The 22360-nt window shown below is 47.8% G+C and overlaps 1 protein-coding gene across 1 annotated transcript; it reads left to right on the plus strand.

The window, feature by feature from the left end:
* The first annotated feature begins 265 nt into the window (after positions 1 to 265).
* Positions 266 to 16664, plus strand: LOC125542553. Its single transcript, XM_048705629.1, has 14 exons — positions 266 to 446; positions 580 to 587; positions 1285 to 1543; positions 1648 to 1876; positions 1987 to 2137; positions 2243 to 2449; positions 2709 to 3134; positions 3278 to 3342; positions 13639 to 13690; positions 13868 to 14275; positions 14378 to 14530; positions 14694 to 14851; positions 15272 to 15340; positions 16583 to 16664. Exons 1-14 carry the CDS (start codon positions 266 to 268, stop codon positions 16662 to 16664), a joined length of 2448 nt encoding a protein of 815 aa, XP_048561586.1.
* The last annotated feature ends 5696 nt before the right edge of the window (positions 16665 to 22360 follow it).

Genomic DNA, 22360 nt, shown 5'->3' on the forward strand with positions numbered 1-22360 from the left:
TACAGATTCAAGAGGAATGGAGGGGAAAAACTGAAGAACAAGGACCCACCAAATCCTTTAGCAAATAGGATAGGAAACGAAGCTAGCTCCAAGGTCTCGCCCTCTCGGTCTCAAATGTAGCCTGCAGCACAACCATAAAAAGACCATTAGCACACCTGGACAATTTGTCAAGCACCTAGCGTGCAAAACATTACGATGAACTGGGAGGGAGCTGGCGCATTGGTGAGCTTCCCAGGAGGCTTTGCAGCAGCGAAGGCCATCAGGGATGGGAGTGCCCATCCAAGCAACAACTGCTGCGCGCACACACAGCAACAGCGGCATGCCGGCCTCCCTTCCCCATGGCCGCGGAGTAGGCAGTGGCGACCGGCAGTGCGAGAAGTCAGAGATGGGGCGAGAGAAGGAAAACCAGGCGTCTCGCCGATTGATTGGGACGGAGCAACGAATCGGTACAGCTACATGGCGCGGAGCCTTCCTTCCACGAACCACGAGCGGGCTATGCAAGTGGAACCACGGAGTCTTTACCTACCGCACGGGTCAACACACACATCGCATGTTCGTCCACACTTGCAAATTATACAGATATACAGGTATGGATCGGAGAAGAGACGCCTCGTTTCCCTTCCTTCCTTCCTTCCACTTGCATTTTGTTGAGCGCTCCTCTCATATTTCCCCGCTGCAAGTCCTCCTCTGCAGCTGCAGGTTAGTGCTCTCCGTTGACTCTACTACTTATCCTCGCCGATCTCTTGTGCGTGTATGGCAGTCGTGCTGTAATTGCTTTGTGCAAAGCTCGACTGTAGATCTACGTTGTACAAAGCTCGATTGGATTGCCGTCGGAGAACCAAGAAAGAGCCGACAAGTTAGATTGCTTAGAAATCTGAGCTAACGTTTATTATATCTGTGTAAACATGCTCCTGCTTCTTCTGCTTTTACATCCAGGTGAACCAATAACATGGCTGATGGGCCAAGCCGTGTGCCACTCCATTCACTGGAAATTATGACAGATAATTTCTCTCAGGACCGGGTAATTGGCAGCGGTTCGTACGGAAAAGTTTACCTGGTATGATTAACCATTCTCAATTTCATAAGTATATGATTAGAAATGGCACCGTTTTCTTATATTCGTTTTCTATCATTCTTGTTGAGGAGCAACTTGCATATATATATATATGATTTTCCAAAAATCTACTCCTATTCAAGTATGAGTATACTTGAGTAATATTTTCTGCTTTATGGATGCCACATATATCCCTGCAATCAGAGAACTAAACAGTATATGTCCAATAGGGGAAGCGGGAAGATGGTCAAAAACTTGCTGTAAAGATTCTTCACGACATGTCAGGACATGACGATGTGCAATTTGATAAGGAATTTTACAATCTTGCAAATCTGCAACACCAGAACATCGTGCAGTTAGTTGGTTATTGCCATGAAACAAGACGTGAATATTTGCCGTACAACAACAGTAAGGTTCTTGCTGATGTGACAAAGAGGGCGCTTTGCTTTGAGTTTATGGAAAATGGAAGCCTTAGCGACTCTCTTTTTGGTAAATCTGTGATGATGCTTGATTTGTATACGTACGTAGCATGGTAACTTCTCATTTTTTGTATACATGTTTCAAGAATTCTAATATTGTCTCTATTTATATAGACGAATTTAATGGACATGGTTGGCGCACGCGCTACGCTATAATCAAGGGTATTTGCAATGGTTTGAAGTACCTTCACGAGGAACTGAAGCCTCCTATTTTTCATTTTGATCTAAAACCAGCCAACATATTGCTGGATAAGAACATGATCCCGAAAATTGCTGATTTCGGACTGTCCAGATTCTTCAAGGAAGAAAAATCTCATAGCACTAATAGTCCTATAGGAACACTGTAAGCTTTTTCTTCATGTGAACTGTTTTATTTTCTAAGCAGAGAATTCCTATTTGTGTTAGGCACAGGGAATGCCAGTAACATATATACCCGTTGTGTCGTGCTTGCAGTGGGTACTTACCACCGGAGTTTATACATCATCGAATAATCTCAAATAAACTGGATATATTCAGCCTGGGAGTTGTAGTTATAAAGATAATTGCAGGTCCTACAGGCCACTGCAGAAGTGCTGAAATGACCTCTGAGCAATTCACTGAGATTGTAAGAATTACGTCTACCAATTAAGATAAGCCGTATATTGTCACTGCTAGCGCTCTGTTTTCTTTAATCTAATAAACTAACGTTCGATGTGTTCTGAATTGCCAGGTGCATGGGAATTGGAGGAATAGGCTACAATCAGCAGCGTCCGGGTATTTGTTGGAGTCGTATTCTGAACAAGTAAATATATGCATGGAAATTGCTTTAAGCTGTTTGGAGACCGATCGGCAGAAAAGGCCAACTATAGGGGATATTGTTAATATGCTAACTGAGACAGAGACACAAGAAAACTATCATGGGGCATTAGTTGACCAGGTACGATCAGAAATACCACAATCTTTTTTTCTTTTATGATTGTAGTCGTTTTTATTGTTTTCCCATCCTACAAAAACAAGTGTCAAGCTTGAACATATATATATTACTGATGCTTCTGACCTGAAAATGTTATGCCAATGGCTATTAATTTTTCGTAACTTTGATCGTGGCATAGACGGGTGGTATGATGCACCCCGTCTTTGCTTGCGTCGAAACCATTTTATTGCAGTTAACCTCGTGGCTTTCTTCTTGCATGCAGATCAGCACTTGCGTGGTCAAGGACTCTGAGATGATAGATGTCCATCCCCTCCAGATCCACTTCTGTTTTGGGCCGAATAAGATTATGTCCTGCCCATTTCATGTAACTAATAACATGGATGATCAGCATGTGTCCGTGAGGTGTGTCGCAAAACTCCCGGAGGCAGGCCGTTATCTGAGAGATGTATCCGGTGTTGTGCCACCAAGGTCCACACACACCTTCTTTGTATCGATGAAACAAGTAGAGCAGCCGCCGACCAACATGAGCGTGCTTGACATGGTCGTAGAGACTATCCTAGGGGAAGTACTGTCGTCGGATGGTTCGTTTGAGAGGTATTTTAAGGATGCTAGAAAAGAAAACAGCCGTGGATTTCGTGAGGTTACCCTAAATGCCATCTGTGCAACAACGTGTGAGAAGACATCTGAGGTTAGTTGTTGGTCTTGATGGATTTGAATGTGATCAAGTAGATGCTAGCTAGGATATTCTCTGATACTTTCTTTCCGTATATTTCACCTTTTCTGTCTTCGGCCTGATACGGCACATGTTTTGATCTACCATGCTTACTTCAGGTCATACTCCGTGAGGGTGATTACGCTGCACTAAGCTCAATGGATGTGCACCCTACAGAGCCTTGGTGAGTTCAAGCTTCTATCGGTATTTATTGTTTGTTGTGTGTACAAAGTGTCATACACTTAATCACTTCAGAAACCAGGCCTTAGCCTTGCATTATAGATAAAGCAACCAACCAAAGATCCATACAAGAAATACGAAGGTAAAGGAAGTCGAGATATTTTACGGTACATCATATTACCGAATTTAAGGAGTATTATTAAGTTGATCCAACAGCTAATATGATTCAACCTTGGAGTTTAGTAATTTCCTATTAGACTCCCCATGACCTTGCATCCTCCTGCTGCATAAACGGTCGTCGATTGGTCTTCGCCTGACCACACTGCGCTACCGTATGCCATAAGCGCTGCTGTGTGCCTCGGCGACCGCTAAGCACCACACAGCACCATTGTGTTTGTCGAGTTCCAAGGTATACACATATAGCTAGCCTCCGACTCTATACGTCCTGCCTCCGACTCTATATGTCCTGCACGAATTCAACTGAAATCATATCCTGTAGCAGTTGCATCTGCTCACGACCGATGCATGCAAAAGAAGGAGATTATTGACGTGGCCAGTATTCTTGAACGGGCGGACCTCTGAAGCCTGGTGTGGATGAACAGATGAGCTGGTGGAGTTGTGGCTCAATGCCGTCTTCATTGACCGGCCGTAAGACTTGCTCGACGCGGCCATGGCTGCCTTCCCGCAGTTTTTTTTCTTACATTCCCTTACGGATGGACACTTACACATACAAGTTCCATAAGAAAAACTTAAATTCAGCCTAAGGAATTGAATCGGCTAAAATACCGTTGATGCCTTAATATACTACACTAATTCTGGTGTAGTATAGCATCATCTGGACCGATCATTCACAAAAATAAACAGCCCAGGATGATTTCATGTACCGTAAAAGGTCTCAGGAAGTCTGTGGGACACAACCAAACAAGCCCCCAAAAATTAGAAACAGGTACATAGAGGTGACTGGCGCTAGCTCGCCGGAACCAGATGACTCGCCACCACTTGAAGCTGGACAACCATCGTGTGAAGGGTGTCACACAGGAAGCCGTCACTGCTGCATATATAAAAGCAAGACATGCAATTTTTTTAAGGATCTCAACCCTTAATTAAATCTCAATATTCATAGGGATACAGATTAAATCGAGCAAAACATAAAAGCCACACATGATGCCCAAAAGGAAGGGAAGAATCCGCCTTCAGAAGGGAATGAGCTTCCCAAAAGGAAGGGAAGAAGCCGCCTTCAGAAGGGAATGAGCTTCCCCATCGGGTTCCCGCTTCTCGTGAATGACCTTGAGTGCTCGAAAAACTCCACGGCGGTGATTAATATCTTGAAGAATGGTAGCATAGCGACCTGAATCTGCCGTTTCAATGGCAGTCACAACCACAACGCAGTCGGAGGCAATACATATGGACTCGACATGTAAATCAGCAGCAAGTACCAGAGCCTAGTTAATAGCATGTGCTTCTAGCGTCGCCGTATCGACAAGGCCGTCGAAAATGATAGCGGCGGCGCCAAGATATTGGCCTTGCTTTCACGTCGCATGTTCAGGCTTGCGGCGGTTCATTTTCTCGAAAAAAGTGCAGCCTTTACTAACTCACAATGAAGCATCATGGGGATACAAAACACAATGAGCATACATCCGGCCTCCTCATATCTAGGATGCACACCCCCAATATCAACGCACACACATAAAAATCACGACAGCAAATAGCAAAGCCGTAAAAGACCAACGCTATGTCTAGGCGGATGAAAGGAATGAAAAGCAACATTGATCCACGTCAAGCAGTTGTAGCCACCAAAAATGATGTAAGCGTATATGGCCCAGACATAATATACACAAGCCGTAAACTATGCACACACCAAGCAAATAGCCCATCACGGAGCCATTGATCGCAGGGAGAGAGAATACGTCATCACCGGAATCCCACCCTACAGAAAATCTGGCAATTCCATGCTTCCATCACCAGTGTCTCTCAATGATAAATCTGGACATCCCAGACAATACACCACGAGTTGTCACTGTCCTGTTAAGGCTGTGATTCTCACCGGAAAATTGCCACACACCAGCTTCATATTGCGACATCACCACCCATGCTACGGCTCAATGCCTCAGCCACCCAAAACAGAGCACCGGTGAGACATGGAAGCGTCCCCCACAACACGAACCTACTAACATCCACTGGCCCACCTCACTGATGCAGCTCCAAGACAATGCTCCCAAGAGAGAAAAAAGACACCATTGATGTCATCGTCTGATCCAAGATTACCGTAACCTAGGGTTTCCCTCAAAGCAGCAGGTAGGTAGATGAGAATGGCATCAACGACACCTTCGACAACGTAATGATGCCCAAAGACGTCACCATCGTCGGCCCAAAAATAATCCAAGCACGGCTTTCACCGTCCTTCGCGCCGCAGCCAAACAAACCGTCCCATGGCACGCCATCTAGGATAGAACCACACCACCATCACGTGCATTCGCCGAGCCACAAGACGCCACTCGTTGAACCCTGCCGTCACCCGCATCGGAGACGCGCCGCTGAGCCCCAATGCAGTGTGATTTCCCAGCCCTTGGGCCGAGTGGCACCACAAAGCGAGCAACACCGGGACACGAGGAAGAGCACGGGAAGCACACCGGCCTCGAGCACCGCAGAAAACCAGCACTAGCCATGTCCTACCTGTAGTCGTCGTCCCATGCACAAGCTGTACCATGTGCCATCAACAGAAGAAGCCCTGCCGCCACCCTCTGCTACACGGCCTTCGGCCGAAGGCCTCCTATGGTCATAACGAGGAGGAGAATGGCTAGACGGGGATGGCGTCTAACCGAATGGTCACCGCTAGTGTCGCTCAGGTGAGCGACATGGGCCAGATCCTATTTTTTTAGGAGCGAGTGGTTCGATCTTATTGTGGGAGGCCCAAAGGGCCCAAGCCATGGCTGCAAAGGAGAACAAGAGGGGGCATCTCCTCCTACCGGTGAGAGACTCAATAATTACCACAAGGTCACTCAAATGCGTCGGGCAACAATTGCACCCCAAGGCCTCGCGAAGGCAACCCCAAACGAATTGAGCCACGATGCACAAGAAGAAAATATAAGTAAAACTCTCGCCAACCCTTCCTAGAGGGAAAAGGCTTACACCGCGTTGGTCTATGGGATAGCGAACCTATGCCCATTTGCCCATGTGGTACTTCTACTTCTCATCGGGCCCCTGCCAAAAGAAGTGATAAACCTCCTTGTCCATCTCTGTGTGGATCAGATCGAAGAGAAGGTACAAACCCATAGGAACATGGGTAGGGTAGAGGGTTATTTAGGATATTCTTAGCGACTTTGGACATGAACTTGCCCTGCCATGGCTCCATACGGGACCTAAACCACTCTACTAGTACGCCTAAGTCCTAGATTAGGATCCACGAGTCACTAATTGGAAAACCCAGGTAGATAATGGGGAAGGCGGGGAGCAGGTAATTCGGGTTGTTCGCAATGTGTTGCTAATCGTCTAGCGAGTAATAACCCAGAACCACCACCTCGCTCTTGGGACATTTAACTTCAAACCAGACATCAGCTCAAAACAAAGCAAGAGAAACTCCAGGTTGATGATGTCATGGTCGGATCCATCCACCATAAACAACGTGTCGTACGCATACTAGAGGTGGCTGAGACCGCCTCCAGCGATCAAGTGGAACATCACAGAGTTTTCCTCCCATGTTTCAACTTAAGGTATGTTTTCCTCCCATCCACCTTATTAATGTCATCACAATAGAGCTTGTCTAGGACATAATGTCTTGCATAGCAGGGGATGCACTATTCAAATTTAGAAAAAATGAAATTACATGTTAAAGCAAACATCTTTAGCCATGCTTAATTAAGAAGGAAATAAGTTCATAATTACATTATAATATAATCCCAAAAAAAATTACCGCATAATATTTGTAGCCCTCTTTAAGCGTGAGGAAGAAGAACTTATCATTTTCCAAGTGAGGTTTGTCGTACATACCCCCCTCATCGGTACAGTCATAGCACTCGGGGATCCTATCCTTGGTATTTTTAACTTGCGTACATGTATATACATGTCAGATATCTACTTGACCATGACTATCGAACTCGCTAAAAATAGTTTTGGCATCGATGGTGGTTCCCAACTACCCTAGACTCAAATGTGGTGGTTTTCTGTAATTCACTCTGAAACAAGAGAACAGAGGTTGGGAATGGGAAGGCAGCGGAAGGATCATGAGAGGTCAAGCGTCTAATTACCAAGCGAGATGCATAAACCTTAGAATCAGGTTGGTCGATCCCTTTTGGATCCAAAACCATCGGATGACCGGCTCAGGGGTCCATTAGTGCAACACGACCTAGATCCATTCCCGCAGTGCCGCTTGCTTTAACTGGGACATGTCATATTGAATCAAGGGAGGAAATTATCCATGAGTGCCACCTGCAGGGGCACTTTCCCTTAGCACTGGATGTGTTGCCAACTGGACTCTTCTCCCTTAGGAACATATTTATTATTATTTTCCTGATTTTTTATTTATTTTTATGTATTTGTTTTTTTCTGGTTTTTTGGTGGAGCATAGGTGTGCTTTCTGCGTGGAGCACATGTGTGCTTCACATACGAGAACACATGTGCTCCACATGGGACCACAAGTGTGCTTCACGCAAGAGCATAGATTGTGCTTCACATTCAAAGCACGGGTTAGTATTAGGTGGATGCATGAGTTAATTAGTAATAGGTGGGAGCACGGTTTAATTCATGTTTGGAGCACAGTTGTGCTTCACGTTGGGAACATGGGTTAGTACTAGGTAGGCACGGATTAGTTCACATTGGGAGCATAGATTAGTGTGGTTAGGAGCACACATGTTAATACTAGTTGCGAGCACAACTTAGTGCCAGTTGGGAGCACAACTTAGTGCTAGCTGGGAGCATAAATTTCACCCAAAAATAAGTTCATCAAGACCTATCAACGTGCACGTTAAATTTCAATATCTCCACATGAGGAATACAATGGTGAAAACGGTTTGTAATTTGAACTCACGGTTCACGATATTTTTTTTAAACAGATCTTAAAAAACACAACCAACTTCATATTCCTTACGAATGGCTGTGAAAAAACCCACCAAAACTCCATAGTGACGACAAGTGGTCCACATGCGATGCGTCGGTTGTCACCATCAGAGGAGTTTGGGATAACCTATGTAAGGGGTACCTCTTAATTAGTGACTAGATCATTGATGGCGCGCGTTGCTGCGCCCGGCTATTTTTTCACTTGATGCTAAAAACTTTTGTAATGCATGGACTTGTGAAAATAAAGTTATGTTTGTGTAGACAAAGACACGCATGTTCCACACTAATAAAAAAAGTTAATAATCTACATACATAATTAGTCTTGGAAAATATGTAACAAATCAATTATTTGTGAACACCAGAAAAGAATTATAAATCAACATATATAAACAGCCAAAAGCTACCACCTGCCCGAAAGACAACTCTCTCAATAGGCAATATTTCATCGAAGAATGGAATACTATCCTCTGGTTCCATATCTGCAAGGGAAGGCTTAGAGAGAAATATGCATATGATGGATTATTTTTATGGAAGGAAAGGAGAAGAGCAAACTTAAATCTTTTATATTCAATAACAAAAGAACCCAATTAAACAAAAGCAAAGCAATATAGTAAATAAAAGCCTAGTTGTAGCTGAACTTTGCTTCTATTTGTAAAATTATTTATTAAAATATTAACATCCCAACATTAGCTTATAGGATGTGTGCCATTTTTAAAATTTTGTAAGAGAAAGACAAGTTACACCTCACAGTCAAAAAGATGTGCTTGCTTCTAGGGAGAGGTCAATGTGATATGCTCATACAACTGAACCATGCACTACTATTTTACAACTATAACTGGACACAGAGGTTTAATTGGCTCCACAAAATACAGAACTATTAGATCGTGGAGTGAGCGACATGTGTTACCGGAGCAGAGCAAATGGTTGACACCGGATGTACTCATTGACAGGGAATGCAAAGCCTCAATAGATGATGCCTGCACCAGATCTTATGTAAGAAGATTGAATGCCAAAGTGTGGAGTCCCATTGGATTCAGATTGTAATAGTTGGTCGAACGATTAAATCATGACCAAGACATGTTCCTCCAAACTAATGAGAACAATTCCACAACCATGAAGCGAGACTGCTTTTTAATTGTAGATGCCCACACATATCCATAACCAAATGCATGATGATTAATGAAGGAAAATAGAGAAAAAAGGAATTGGTCGAACAAAATCAAACAATGTATAGGGCAGCAAAATGCTAATATAGGGCCCACCTCCAAACAAGAGCAGGTTGTGGGTATGTGGTATTGACGCCGTTCCTGGAGAAAAAAGGCTCAATAGAAGGGGAACAAAAGCTTGCCATCATTTCCCTCACCTACAAGTGCCCTAGAAGTTAACTTGGATTCCACCACGGGGAGAGAGCAAAGAATATGTCATCGCTATCATGTTCAGGTTGTAAAGACTTAATTGTAATACAGTCCACTACAAATAAAAGATATAAATATGAAGTTCAGTTTGCAATGCTAAACATCACGTTGACATATTTACATAGATACCTACGGAGAATTGGAGATAACAAACCTAGTCAACATGCATCATCATAGAAAGGAAAATATTATCAAACAAAGTATACTAATCAACGATGGTATAGCAAGAGAACATACTGATCAACTGGCTTTCAGGCAGTGCTTATGCAAAGATCGCTATCCTGCAACATGAATAAACTCAGGCTTTAATCTCTCTCTAGTATATGATTTGCTCGACCTACAAATTAGTGCTACATATATGCAGGGAGAATATTATGCAGAGAATCACACATGAGGATAGTTTGACTTACTTCCATAAATGTAGCAAAATAATAGTGTCAATCCATCCTATTAGAAATATGAAGACGAACCATTGGATTTAAGAGTCGAACCTGTAGGCTATGTTTTTTCTCTCTGCCCAATATAACAACCAGATGGGGCCTTGAACGAATTTGTAGATGTCGCTCAGGTGGAGGCAACACTGAGACGATTTGCTCGCATATGGATTTATTTTGGGGGCGCACGCACCGCCGCCTCGTTGCCTGGAAGTGAGAGTATGGCATGTCGTCTGTGATGCCCGGTCGCTGCCACAACGTTGATTAGGGCTTGAGAGACAGAGAGAGGCGCTGCAGATCTCACCTAGAAGGGGAACACATTTGGCCGCAACGGCAGGGGAAGGAACAGCCGGCACGGCGGCCATCTTGACGACCTCTCGCCTAGGGACGGCAAGTAGCTATGGACTCTGGCATTCAAGTTCAAGGCTGGAGTTCAAAATAGGAGAACATGAGCAGGATAAACATGGTGTAATACGCAATCATGCATCCAAGATATTAGATGCCAGTCTTTTAAACACTCCCAAGTGCCACCTCTAAGTTTTTATATAAATGTTTGTATGTAAAGAGAGGGAAAGGGAAAACGTAGGGCAGCAGAAGATTAATGCCACACATATCTCACAACATCTGCAAAGAGAATAATATATCAAACAATGGTAAATCAGATCTGCAGAATTAAGCATGACGTTAGAGCCTTGTTTAGAAGTAAGAACCTCGAGTGCTTTTTCAGCATTTGTTTCTGCGATCACACCAACTGCTGCATTTGCTGACCTATACAATCAAAATAAAAGCCATCTTATTAGTTATTGTCTTCATTTGGCACTTGAAACGTCATCTTCCTCACGTAGGATATATTCTCCAAACTGGATCAACTTACAAATGGTTCCAAAAATAGGAAGAAAACATACTGATCGATTGGACTTCAGGCAGAGCTTATGCAATGAGCGCTATATATCAAAATGACTACACTCGGGCTTTAATCTTTCTCTCGTAAATAATTGCTCAACCTAGAAATTCAGTGCTACGTATATGCAGGGAGGATAATATTATGCGGAGAATCTCAAGTTTATAGCAGCGGCAACCATCAAAGCAAGGTCTGAGTGTGCACTATTATTAATAGTTTAATACTGAATGTAAGGTACATCTCTTGCGCAGTCAATATGATACACTGGGCTAAGCAAAATGTTGGATTTTCATAGAAAATGGAAAGAGCTTTGTACAACAATTAATTAGTGTACACCTCTTAAAATACAATGACCAACATCTATTCAGGCCAAGTTTAGGAACATGAAGCAAACACTTTATGAGCTAAATAAGCAACATTCTTGCATCCAGCCGACACAAATGGCAAATTCTATTGAGAACTTTTTCAGATTTACAATTCCGATAGTCACAGTTTTGCATAAGAAGTGGAAAATACTAATGTTGCTTTATATTCCCTCCGTTCCTAAATATAAGTCTTTGTAGAGATTTTACTATGAACCACATACGGATGTATATAGATGCATTTTAGAGTGTAGATTCATTTATTTTGCTCCGTATGTAGTCCATAGTGGAATCTATTCAAAGACTTATATTGAGGAACGGAGGGAGTACTTTTGATGACCCACCTTACAATCGAGCAGAACCAACCCATCCAGGCACCAAGCACAACCCACCTTGAATCCGAGAACTGCATTCATTTTGGAGTAGAGAGAACACCGTAAATCATAATAGATTCTAAGAGTAGATGCCCTCGCGCGTCTTGGCTGGATCCACCGAGAAGGCCTCACTTTCTTTGGATCTCCTTGAGCGCCTCGGCTCGATCCACTGAGAAGACCAGCGGACGCTGAATCCCATCGCGGATAGCCCGCGTCGCCGGCATCCCCCCTGTATCGAGCGCCCCCACCGATCTGTTTCCTCCTGTTTGAGCGAACAGTTTTTCCTAGCGGAGCGTCGGATCAGTTTCTACCTAAATGGGCTGTGCGTAGAAGCCCAATTGACCACAGGCCTTTGAAAAAGTTTCCAGAATAGCGGCCTATTAGGACAGCCAGCCCAAATCGCGGATAACTGGCGCTTAGAGAAATATCGGACGGCCAAAAACTAATTTAACACGAATCTGGCGGCTGAAAACGCTGAGGGCGTGAGAGAGCTCTCTTTAGGCTCAGTTATACTGTCCTTAATTTCGTTGAATGGAGCACCCGGACATCTTGGCAGGGGCCCGTGGGCCAGGAGAGAGCTTGGTCAACCTAGGCCTTAGTACTAGCCCATCCCGAGGAAGAGTGAGGGCGGTTCCATGGTGGAACCCTTGCCCCATCTGCGAGAGGGTCAACGATGGCAGTCTTGTGCCCACTGGGGAAGCACCGACGACAGTCGCACTCGAGAGCAGCGCAGCCGACAGACTGCGTACCTCACACCGCCCCGCTTCCACTGGCCAAGAAGTTCCCACGGTGATGCCATGTTCCGCCTCCCCGGTGAATAACCCCAACGGGGAATGCCCGCTGCACCCAGGACAAAGACAACTCCCTGGTGGGAAGACAAGGCCCCGCACTGCTAACATCGAGCCAGGGGACCCGACCACTGTGATGAAGTCACAAAGCGTGCTGGTGCAGTCCTCCTCCTCTTCCGCAAAGTCTGACCAAGCTGGGCCACGAGGCCTCCAAGGCGCCAGCACCGAGGCCGGGCTACCGGCAAGGGCGATTCCGACTACCGCGCCTAGAGAGCGACGTGTATGATGTAAATTTTCTAGAAACCGGTGGAAGCATAAGTTTTGCCTACTATACAGCTAAATGCAGCAGCCCATATATAACCTCTACGCTTGACCTTCATCTCGGTACGAGTCACGTCCAGGGATTATAAATTTTTTAGTTCCTCCGGGGCACTTTATGTGGTTCTTGCTCCTTGTGAAAACTAGGGATGCAAGAAAAGCTCAATTCTTGTGAGCCGTTCGAGATCAACTTACTTCTTGCCAGGACGCGAGATCGACTCTCAAAGAAATGAGTTGTGTCTGAGCATTAATTCTATGTAGTTTGTTAAAAAAAGTGTTGATCTTGAGCTAACACTAGCTCATTAGAGCATTTTATGTAGTTTGACAAATAAAAACATGTTGGTCTTGAGCTAACACAAGCTCTTTAGATTTTAGCTTTACAGCTTAAAATAGTACAATGAGTGGGAGAAAAAAACATATACATTTTGCCTGTAAACTATGTAATCCGGCCTAAGCGAATACAATTTTCTTTTGCTTCAAGATTGATGTATTTTTCCCACACAAAAATATATTTGTAAATAAAAAAATTAAGTGCATCACGTGTCATCGGGGTATTTTATCACCTTGTTCCCTAATAGTATTAAGCTATCTAGTGCATGTGCACAGGTTGATGACTAGTTTTAATAATTATTTTCTATGCCTACTATGTTTCTCAGGATTTTGGCAGGCCATAACAGACGACTTGACATTTGGAACTACAAGACCCAGGTATGTATATACGTAGGATGCAGCCGTATTCTTGTTGGGATGCATTGATGTGGTGGGCCCTCACATATACTTACATACTGACTTCCAATTGTATCCATATTCTTGTTGGGATGCATTGATGGGCTGGGCCCTCACACACTGATTTCAAATTGTATCCATACCTTTTGTGCGATGCAGACAAGAATGATGGAGCGTGAATTCTACCCTGGGTGGGCTCATGCCATCAGAATGTTTGTCTCCTCTAGGGTGTTTGTTAACACCGTTAGGTTTATCATGAAGTCGACGGAGCAATTGTTCGTGGTGGGTGATACGGACGGGTACATCCACGTGCATGACTGTATGACAATGAAGAGAGTCAAGGAATTCAAAGCTCACCATGGTTGGGTCACATCATTGGCCGTTCACCCGACTCAACCATTTGTGCTGTCAGCATCTTCCGACAAACTAATCAAGCTTTGGAACTGGGAGAAGGGGTGGGAGTGCATCCGGACATTCACTGGGCACTTGCACTGGGTGAACCAAGTCAAGTTTAATCCGCATGACGCCAACACTTTTGCCAGTGCTTCCTATGACGGCACAGTGAAGGTTAATTATTACTACTATTCCTTTTTTTACTCGTCCTCGTGTGTAGCTACAAATAAATATCGATTGTCCATCTGATATTATTTATTTATTTCTCGTTCACAGATCTGGAGAATTTTATCCCCCACTCATTTCTCCAGCCTCAACTGCGAAAGGGTACAGGCCTGTGTTGATTACTATCCCACGTGTGTTGATCAGCAGCACTACATTGTTACAGGATCGGCATGGTCTTCGAGCTCAACAACTGGGACGGCACGCGTATGGCTTCTAGATCATCATCTTAATTCAACAAAACAAAAAGATACTTATCAGACATACAAACAAACAAATGATATCAGATGTTGTACTGCGTGGTTGCATGCATGCATGACTCACATCTCACATTAGTAAAGTCTCTCCTTCATTTTCTAATATCAATCAGATCTGGGATTTGCGAACACAGACATGTATCAGTGAAATCAAGGGGCTCCAAGATCCCTGTAGTGTTGGTGTGATCGATTGCCACCCAGATCGTCCAGCAGTGTTGGTTACCGCGTCAAAGAGCTATTGTGTTTCTCTCCACGACTCCACAACCTACAGGTATAACGCTCCAGCAGCCGCTACAATCCATTGTGGCTTCCTACTACTCCCCTCGGGCATAGTTCTTTTTAAATTTTCAGGGTCACTGTACTAAAGAAACACATGTGATGGTCATTATAGTAAATAAATGTAGATGTTAGATCTCCTTTGAACAACAATCACATAGTAACACGTGGATGTTTAAATTTGGGTCAGAATCCATACGGGAGAAAGCAGACAATCCACAAGTAATACACTCTAACTACAAGCATGCTTTCAACTCAAGTCCTTATATACAAACCAGAGGGCCAATAGCATGGCTACACCATTCCCCTTCTCTTCCTCTGCTTTTCTTTTTGTTTATTATGATGTAGAGTATACATGGCTAGCTAAATTCCGTAAGAAGTTTAGAAATAAATAGTATGACTCGTAATTTTGCAGGTGTGAAAGAACGGTTAATTTCGGTCTCAGCGAGGTTGTCTGTTTTGCAAACATCAAGGCCACAAGAAGGTAGCCGAAATAAATCCTATAACTCTTGTACTTTAGCCCCACACATCTTCTTTTCAAATTTTTGGTGGGAACAAAGCGGGCTAACAAACTAAAGCCATCTCGTCCAGTGCCAACATCCAATCTCAAACAGCCCTCTGAGGGGATAAAAGTACTAACATAGTCAATGAAAGAGCAGTGCTTCCGTACTCCTACACCCGTATTTTCGCATTTAGGGAAAAAGATTAATATACATTTTTATAAAATCTCATTCGGTGAGTCAACTCCATCGTTGTTTTCCCAAAGCTTGTCCTTGATACGCGAAGCTCTTGGGGTGGCGGTGGTGCCGCCGTCCCCGGCCTGTAGCGCCGGCCTTGAAAGATTTTTCCACTGTTGACCCTTATTTGTCATTGGCCCCACCCACTACTTCTACCCTCGAAGCAGTCTGCCAGTGCCAGCCCTTGCCCATGGTCGCTGCCACCTGCCAAAGAGGATGACCAGACAGGAGGGAGATGTCGAGTACGTGGCCATTTGTGGCAAAGCCTCACCGGTGAACAATCTTGATGAAGATGCAATCATCATCAACAACCCTATCTCAAGCAGAAGTAATTCCAATTCAAACTCTGCATGTGATTGCAGCAGCAGCAGTTCTAACTAAAATTCCAGCAGTTATTGCAGCAGCTCATATTCAGATTAGAGCATTGACAGTACAGATCCAGCAGAGCACACACGAACTGATCGCCCTTGGCAAGGAATCTTCGGAAAGGCAGGAGAAGGAGGCGAGGTCCAGGGCAAGGGAGATGGCCCGTCGGGACGTGCTGGAGACAAAGAGGACGGTGATGCCTAGCGTGAAGATACACTGGCTGGTTCCGAAAGGCAGCTTGGGCTATTCCTCGAGGTTGAGGATCACCTGAACTAGTGGCAGCATCAAAGATCGGTTGTGATCTTGAGTCAGATATGAAACTTCATCTAATATTACACATGTCTCCTATTTGAAGTTATTAACTCCAAACAAAGTATTTCCATAAATCAGTTTTAACAAAACAACAACTTGAACGTTTACACCCCGAAAAAACAACTTGAACTAGTTTTCCCAAAATCCTCTTTAAGCCGTTTTGCTAAAACATGTTCCATATAGCAGCTATCCGAAACAACCATTAAATTACGGGATCAAAGTAGGACGGTTTTATAATTGAGCATGGGGATTTTTCTTCACAATGTTATTCCACAGTTCAGATGTCTGACCAGAGTATCATATGTATGTAGCCTCGCCATTGGACATAAGTACGGAGTTGCCATCGTGGAAATCGATAGATTCTTTAAGGAAGTCCCGCCTCCTACAAGGTAATTGAGGAATAGAGTAAAATAAAGCTTTATCGATGGAGCATGAATTGCGTGATTGAGTTATGCCAATGTAAATTTGGTGCAGATATTGTTCTCAGTGGGGTTATTCAGTTATGTGATTAGCGTTATTTATTTGTACTGTAGAAGTACATTTTTTTGCTGTGTGCATAGGAGTATGTTCTGATCTGTGAAACATTGGTTCCCTCAAAATTTACATTTCTTCAGGATTTTCTGATTTTAAATATGTTATGAACTTTGCGCGTGTCTTCATGAGTTTCCGATTTTTAAATTGATATGAACTTTGTGCTTTCCTGCGGATCCTATTCCCCGCGTAATGCAAGGACTGTGTACCAAATGCGGGCACCCTGTCGCGTCTATGTAGCTGCTTTGAACTGGCCCATTTAAGAGTGAACGCGTGAAAGCAGAGCATTATTTAAGGTTGACGGGAGGGGGTAGACTCCTGGTGTAGGAATATTTGAAGAGCAACACTGTTTTCATGCAGTTTTCTATTCTCAATGATCCCATTGGCTGATGTTGCCTGATTGATGGCAAACAATTCCCTTAGTTTCAAGCCGAAGTTGTTCGGGTCGGCATTGCTATCGTTCCGCGGTAACACACAGGCATTCAATTAGTATCTCTAAAAACCGAGGAGCCATTGTGCGCTTTATCATAGTGTCATACAAAAGCGCTCTATCAAAGTGTCATGCAAACTTCCAAGCAAAACTGCAAATACATACGGGTTGATGATCCAATTTTCAAGAGACGGAATCAGACGAGAGAGATTTGAGTGGCATAGTACTTGTCGGACCTCGTCGTCTGTCCAATTTTCAAGAGACGGAATCAGACAAGAGAGATTTGAGCGGCATAGTCGAGAGCCACATTAATTTAGCATGCCAATATGGATCAATTGTACTTGAACTCAAAACATTGATCCCAAAGTGATGAAACCTTAAAAGCTAGAATACCAGTTGCTAACTAAAATAAACTCAGGTCTTGTTCTAGAAAAGACCACAAAACCCTGCGACAAATATTGCTAGCCAGAACCATAAATTAAGTTGAGGAACACCTAGAGGCTGCTTACTAAGCTGTGTTAACTAATCTAGATGTTGGCTTTAGGGTTTTAGTCTAGTTTTATTTCCTGTCAAATAAACGGACTGCATGAGCCGCAACTTGTGCGTGCAATGCAAGTAGCTTAGTTGGGCGGGCTGGACGTGGTCACCACGGCCCGGTAGCCTCGCAGGTGGACTAGGAGGCACGATCAGCGCTCGTGGGATGGCGCGAGCACGGCGGGTCGTGGCGCATAGATAGGATCTCCACCTGCCTCTCCTTCCTCTGTAACAAATAAATAGAGAGTAAAGAAAACGGGAAAAGTCGCAAGTTTGCATGCGACGCAAAACTCTGTCTTCTCTGTGATTGTGAAATCGAGTGTCTAGATTTCTAACAAGTGGTATCAGAGCCTCGTTTTGGCGATCCTGACCATGTCCGATCACGGAGAACGGCCGGACGGATCCGCGGCGGCGGCGGTGGCCCTCAACGCAGGCGGGGGCGGGCTGGCACGCTCGGCGACTCCACCACGGGAGCGCAGCCGCGGGCGAAGCCGCGTGAGGCAGGAGCGGCAGGTGGTGATCCACCAGGCGGCGGCCACGGAGCGCGTGCCGTTCGTGCCTGGAGCCGGCACCACGTTCCCGACCCTCACCTCGACCAACTACATCGAATGGTCGCTAGTGATGAAGGTCCACCTGGAGTCCTGGGGGCTCTGGGACGCGATCGAGGGCAACGCGCAGCACGTACGCGACGACAAGTCCGCGCTCGGCGTCCTCCTTCGAGCCGTTCCGCCGGAGATGCTCGTCGTCAAGGAGACGGCCAAGGCGGCCTGGGACACCATCAAGGTCATGCGGATGGGAGTACACCGCGTGCGTGAAGCCACCGCGCAACGACTACGCGCGGAATTCGAGCAGATCGCCTTCCACGACGGCGAGATCCTCGACGCTTTTGGCATGCGCATCACCAGCCTCGTCAATCAGCTGCACACGCTGGGCGACAACATCGAGGAGGTACGAGTCGTGCAGAAGCTATTACGTGTTGTTCCTCCCCGATACACGCAGATCGCAGTGGCGATTGAGACTCTTCTGTACCTGAGTGCGGTCTCGGTCGAGGAGTTGATCGGGCGGCTGCGCACAGCCGAGGAGCGATGCGCCGTGCCCGCGGCGACCCAGGGCAGCGGACAGCTCCTCCTCACCGAACAGCAGTGGGAGGCGCGCAAGAAGGGGCGCGAGTCCGGACAGGGCTCTGGCGGAGCCAACGCCAATGGTGGCGGCGGCCGAGGAGGCGGCCGCGGCAGGAACCAGGGGCGAAGGGGCGGTGGCTCCGGTGGCCGCGGTGGCGGCCGTGACATGAGCAAGGTAAAATGCTACAACTGCAACCACATGGGGCACTTCTCGCGCGATTGCACCGAGCCCAGGCGCGAGCGCAAGGAGCAGGTCCACCTTACGGAGGGCGGCACCGAGGAGTCCACGCTCCTCCTGGCGAGTCTGTGCGTGCTCACCGCACCCACGGAGACACCCGTGGAGCACGTCCTGCTCAACGAGGAGCACTCGCAGGCGCGCACAGCGCCGAACGGAGGGGAGTACGACACGGCCTGGTTCCTGGACACAGGCGCGAGCAACCACATGTCCGGCCGGCGCGAGATCTTCTCCGAGCTGGACTGTGGTGTGCGCGGCGCGGTGAAGCTGGGGGACGGGTCTACGGTGCAGATCAAGGGGAGAGGAACCGTCCTCTTCCAGTGCCTCAACGGTGAGCATCTCATTCTGTCGGAGGTGTACTATATGCCCAGGTTGTGCAGCAACATCGTCAGTGTAGGTCAACTGGACGAGAGTGGCTACGACGCGCACATTCGCCGGCGAGTTCAAGCTGCGCGACCCGAGCGGGCGGCTAGTCGCGCGTGTGCAGCGTGGCCACGGACGCCTGTACATGTTGCGCCTGAACCTGGCGCGACCAGTGTGCCTTGCAGTGCACGCTGGCGACGAAGCATGGCTGTGGCACGCACGCTACGGCCACATCGGATTCCAGGCGCTCCGGTCGCTCGCACGGGGCAACATGGTGCGCGGTCTGCCCCTCCTCGATGAGGTGGACCGCGTTTGCGAGGCGTGCCTGGCCGGGAAGCACCGGCGAATTCCTTTTCCCCGCCAGGCACTGAACCGCGCCGGAGAGGTGCTCGAACTCGTTCACGCCGACCTCTGCGGCCCAATCTCCCCCGCGACGCCAGGAGGCAAGCGATACTTCCTCCTGCTCGTCGACGACAAGAGCCGTTATATGTGGATACGGCTGCTCATGACGAAGGACGAAGCGGAGACTGTGCTCCGTCAGTTCCAGGCGGCAGCAGAGCGCGAGTCAGGCTATCGTCTCAAGACCCTGCGTACCGATCGCGGGGGTGAATTCAACTCCACAAGTCTGGGGGAGTTCTTCGCTGAGCTGGGGGTGCACCGACAGCTCACCGCTCCATACACGCCGCAGCAAAACGGCGTGGTCGAGCGCCGGAACCAGACGATCGTCGGCATGGCAAGAAGCTTGCTCAAGGCGAAGGGCGTGCCGGCTCGTTTTTGGGGCGAGCCTGTGTCAACGGCCGTGCACCTGCTCAACAGGGCAACGACAAAGAGTGTGACAGGCATGACACCGTACCAGGCGTGGTGCGGGAGCCGGCCCAGCGTGGAGCACTTCCGGACCTTTGGGTGCGTTGCTCACGTCAAGGTGACGCGCCCGAACGTGAAAAAACTGGACGATCGGAGTGTGCCCATGGTACTTCTCGGGTATGAACCCGGATCGGCTGCCTACCGCGTCTACCATCCGCCTTCCGGGCGCGCCCATGTCTCACGCGACGTGGTGTTCGACGAGAGCGCCGCTTGGGACTGGGGCGCCGTTGCAGAGGAACATGGCGGTGGGCTGGACTCCTTCACCGTGGAGCTGGTGCCCGCACCCACGGCCAGTGCCCAGGCGGAACCTGTGGACGCCCCGGCCGCCCACGCCCCGGAGCTCACGACCAGGGGCGAGCCATCCACGCCACAGGCGGTGTCCGACACGCCTCCTCCCAACAGCCCAGTGTACGGCACGCCGATAGCGACGCCAACGGGCGTTGAATTTGCTTCACCGCCCACGGGTGCGTCGGAGGCACCTGCCGGCGTGGAGGCGCCTCGACGGCACCGCACACTTGAGAATGTCTAGAACACCATGGAGGAGGTGGAGGCAGTCTACAGCGACAACGAGTTGTCTATGTTCGCGGGAGAAGAACCTGCTTCCTTCCTTGAAGCAGAGAGGGAGCAGGGCTGGCGCGCGGCGATGGATGAGGAAATGAAGAGCATCGTCGAGAACAACACCTAGGAGCTATGTGACCTCCCACCCGGTCACCGTCCGATCGGCCTAAAGTGGGTTTATAAACTCAAAAAGGACCCGCGAGGCGTGGTGGTGAAGCACAAGGCGCGTCTGGTAGCAAAGGGCTACGTTCAGCAATAGGGCGTGGATTTCGAGGAGGTGTTCGCGCCGGTCGCGCGCATGGACTCGGTGCGCGTCCTCGTCGCACTCGCGGCGCACCACGGTTGGCAGGTACACCACATGGACGTGAAGTCCGCTTTCTTGAATGGTGACTTGCTCGAGGAGGTTTACGTGCAGCAGTCGTCGGGGTACGTCGCGGCCGGCCGGGAGGGCAAGGTGTTGCGCCTCCGCAAGGCGCTCTACGGGCTTCGCCAAGCACCGAGAGCCTGGAATGCAAAGCTTGACGAGAGCTTGTGCGCTCTGGGGTTCGAGCGATGCCCATCGGAGCACGCCGTGTATCGACGCGGCACGGGCGTCTCACTTCTGATCGTCGGGGTCTACGTCGATGACCTCGTCATCACTGGAGCGGCCACGGCGGAGATCGGCTCCTTCAAGCAACAGATGACCAGGTTGTTTCGTATGAGCGACCTGGGCATGCTCAGCTACTACCTCGGCATCGAGGTAAGCCAGGAGCGCGGCCGCATCGTGCTCGGGCAAGCAGCGTATGCCAAGCGGCTGCTGGAGCGCGCGAAGATGGAGGACTGCAACCCTTGCAACACTCCCATGGAGGCACGGCTCAAGCTGAGCAAGGAGAGCACCGCCGAGCCAGTGGACAAGACAAAATATCGCAGTATCATCGGAGGGCTGCGATACTTGGTGCACAGGAGACCTGACATCACTTTCGCCGTGGGATACCTGAGCAGGTTCATGAAGAAGCATGCGGCCGATCACTATGCCGCGATGAAGCATCTGTTAAGGTACGTGGCCGGAACGTTGGACCACGGCTGTGCATATGAGCGCGGCAAAGGAGAGCTGCAGCTCACCGGTTACAGTGACTCTGATCACTCCGGGGACACGGATGACAGGAAGAGTACCACGGGCGTGATCTTCCTCCTCGGCAACAGCCCGGTGAGCTGGCAGTCTCAGAAGCAAAGGGTGGTGGCGATCTCCTCGTGCGAGGCCGAGTACATGGCTGCCACCACAGCTGCCTGCCAAGGCATTTGGCTGGCACGGCTTCTTGGCGAGATGCTGAACAAGGAAGCAGAACCGCCAATGCTCCTCGTCGACAACAAGTCGGCGATCTCTCTCGCGAAGAACCCTGTCTTCCACGATCGCAGCAAACACATTGAGATCAGGTACCACTTCATTCGCGAGTGCGTGGAACAAGGGCGGATC

Source organism: Triticum urartu, chromosome 3 (genome assembly GCF_003073215.2).
Source record: "Triticum urartu cultivar G1812 chromosome 3, Tu2.1, whole genome shotgun sequence".
In the NCBI taxonomy this organism is placed as follows: Eukaryota; Viridiplantae; Streptophyta; class Magnoliopsida; order Poales; family Poaceae; genus Triticum; species Triticum urartu.

Excerpts from the sequence above, each read along its gene's own strand:
- LOC125542553 (XM_048705629.1), top strand. The coding sequence starts at position 266 with ATGGGAGTGCCCATCCAAGCAACAACTGCTGCGCGCACACACAGCAAC. Across the intron at positions 2,450-2,708 it reads ATGGGGCATTAGTTGACCAG|ATCAGCACTTGCGTGGTCAA; the intron begins GTACGATCAGAA and ends TCTTGCATGCAG. Across the intron at positions 14,852-15,271 it reads CACGACTCCACAACCTACAG|GTGTGAAAGAACGGTTAATT; the intron begins GTATAACGCTCC and ends GTAATTTTGCAG.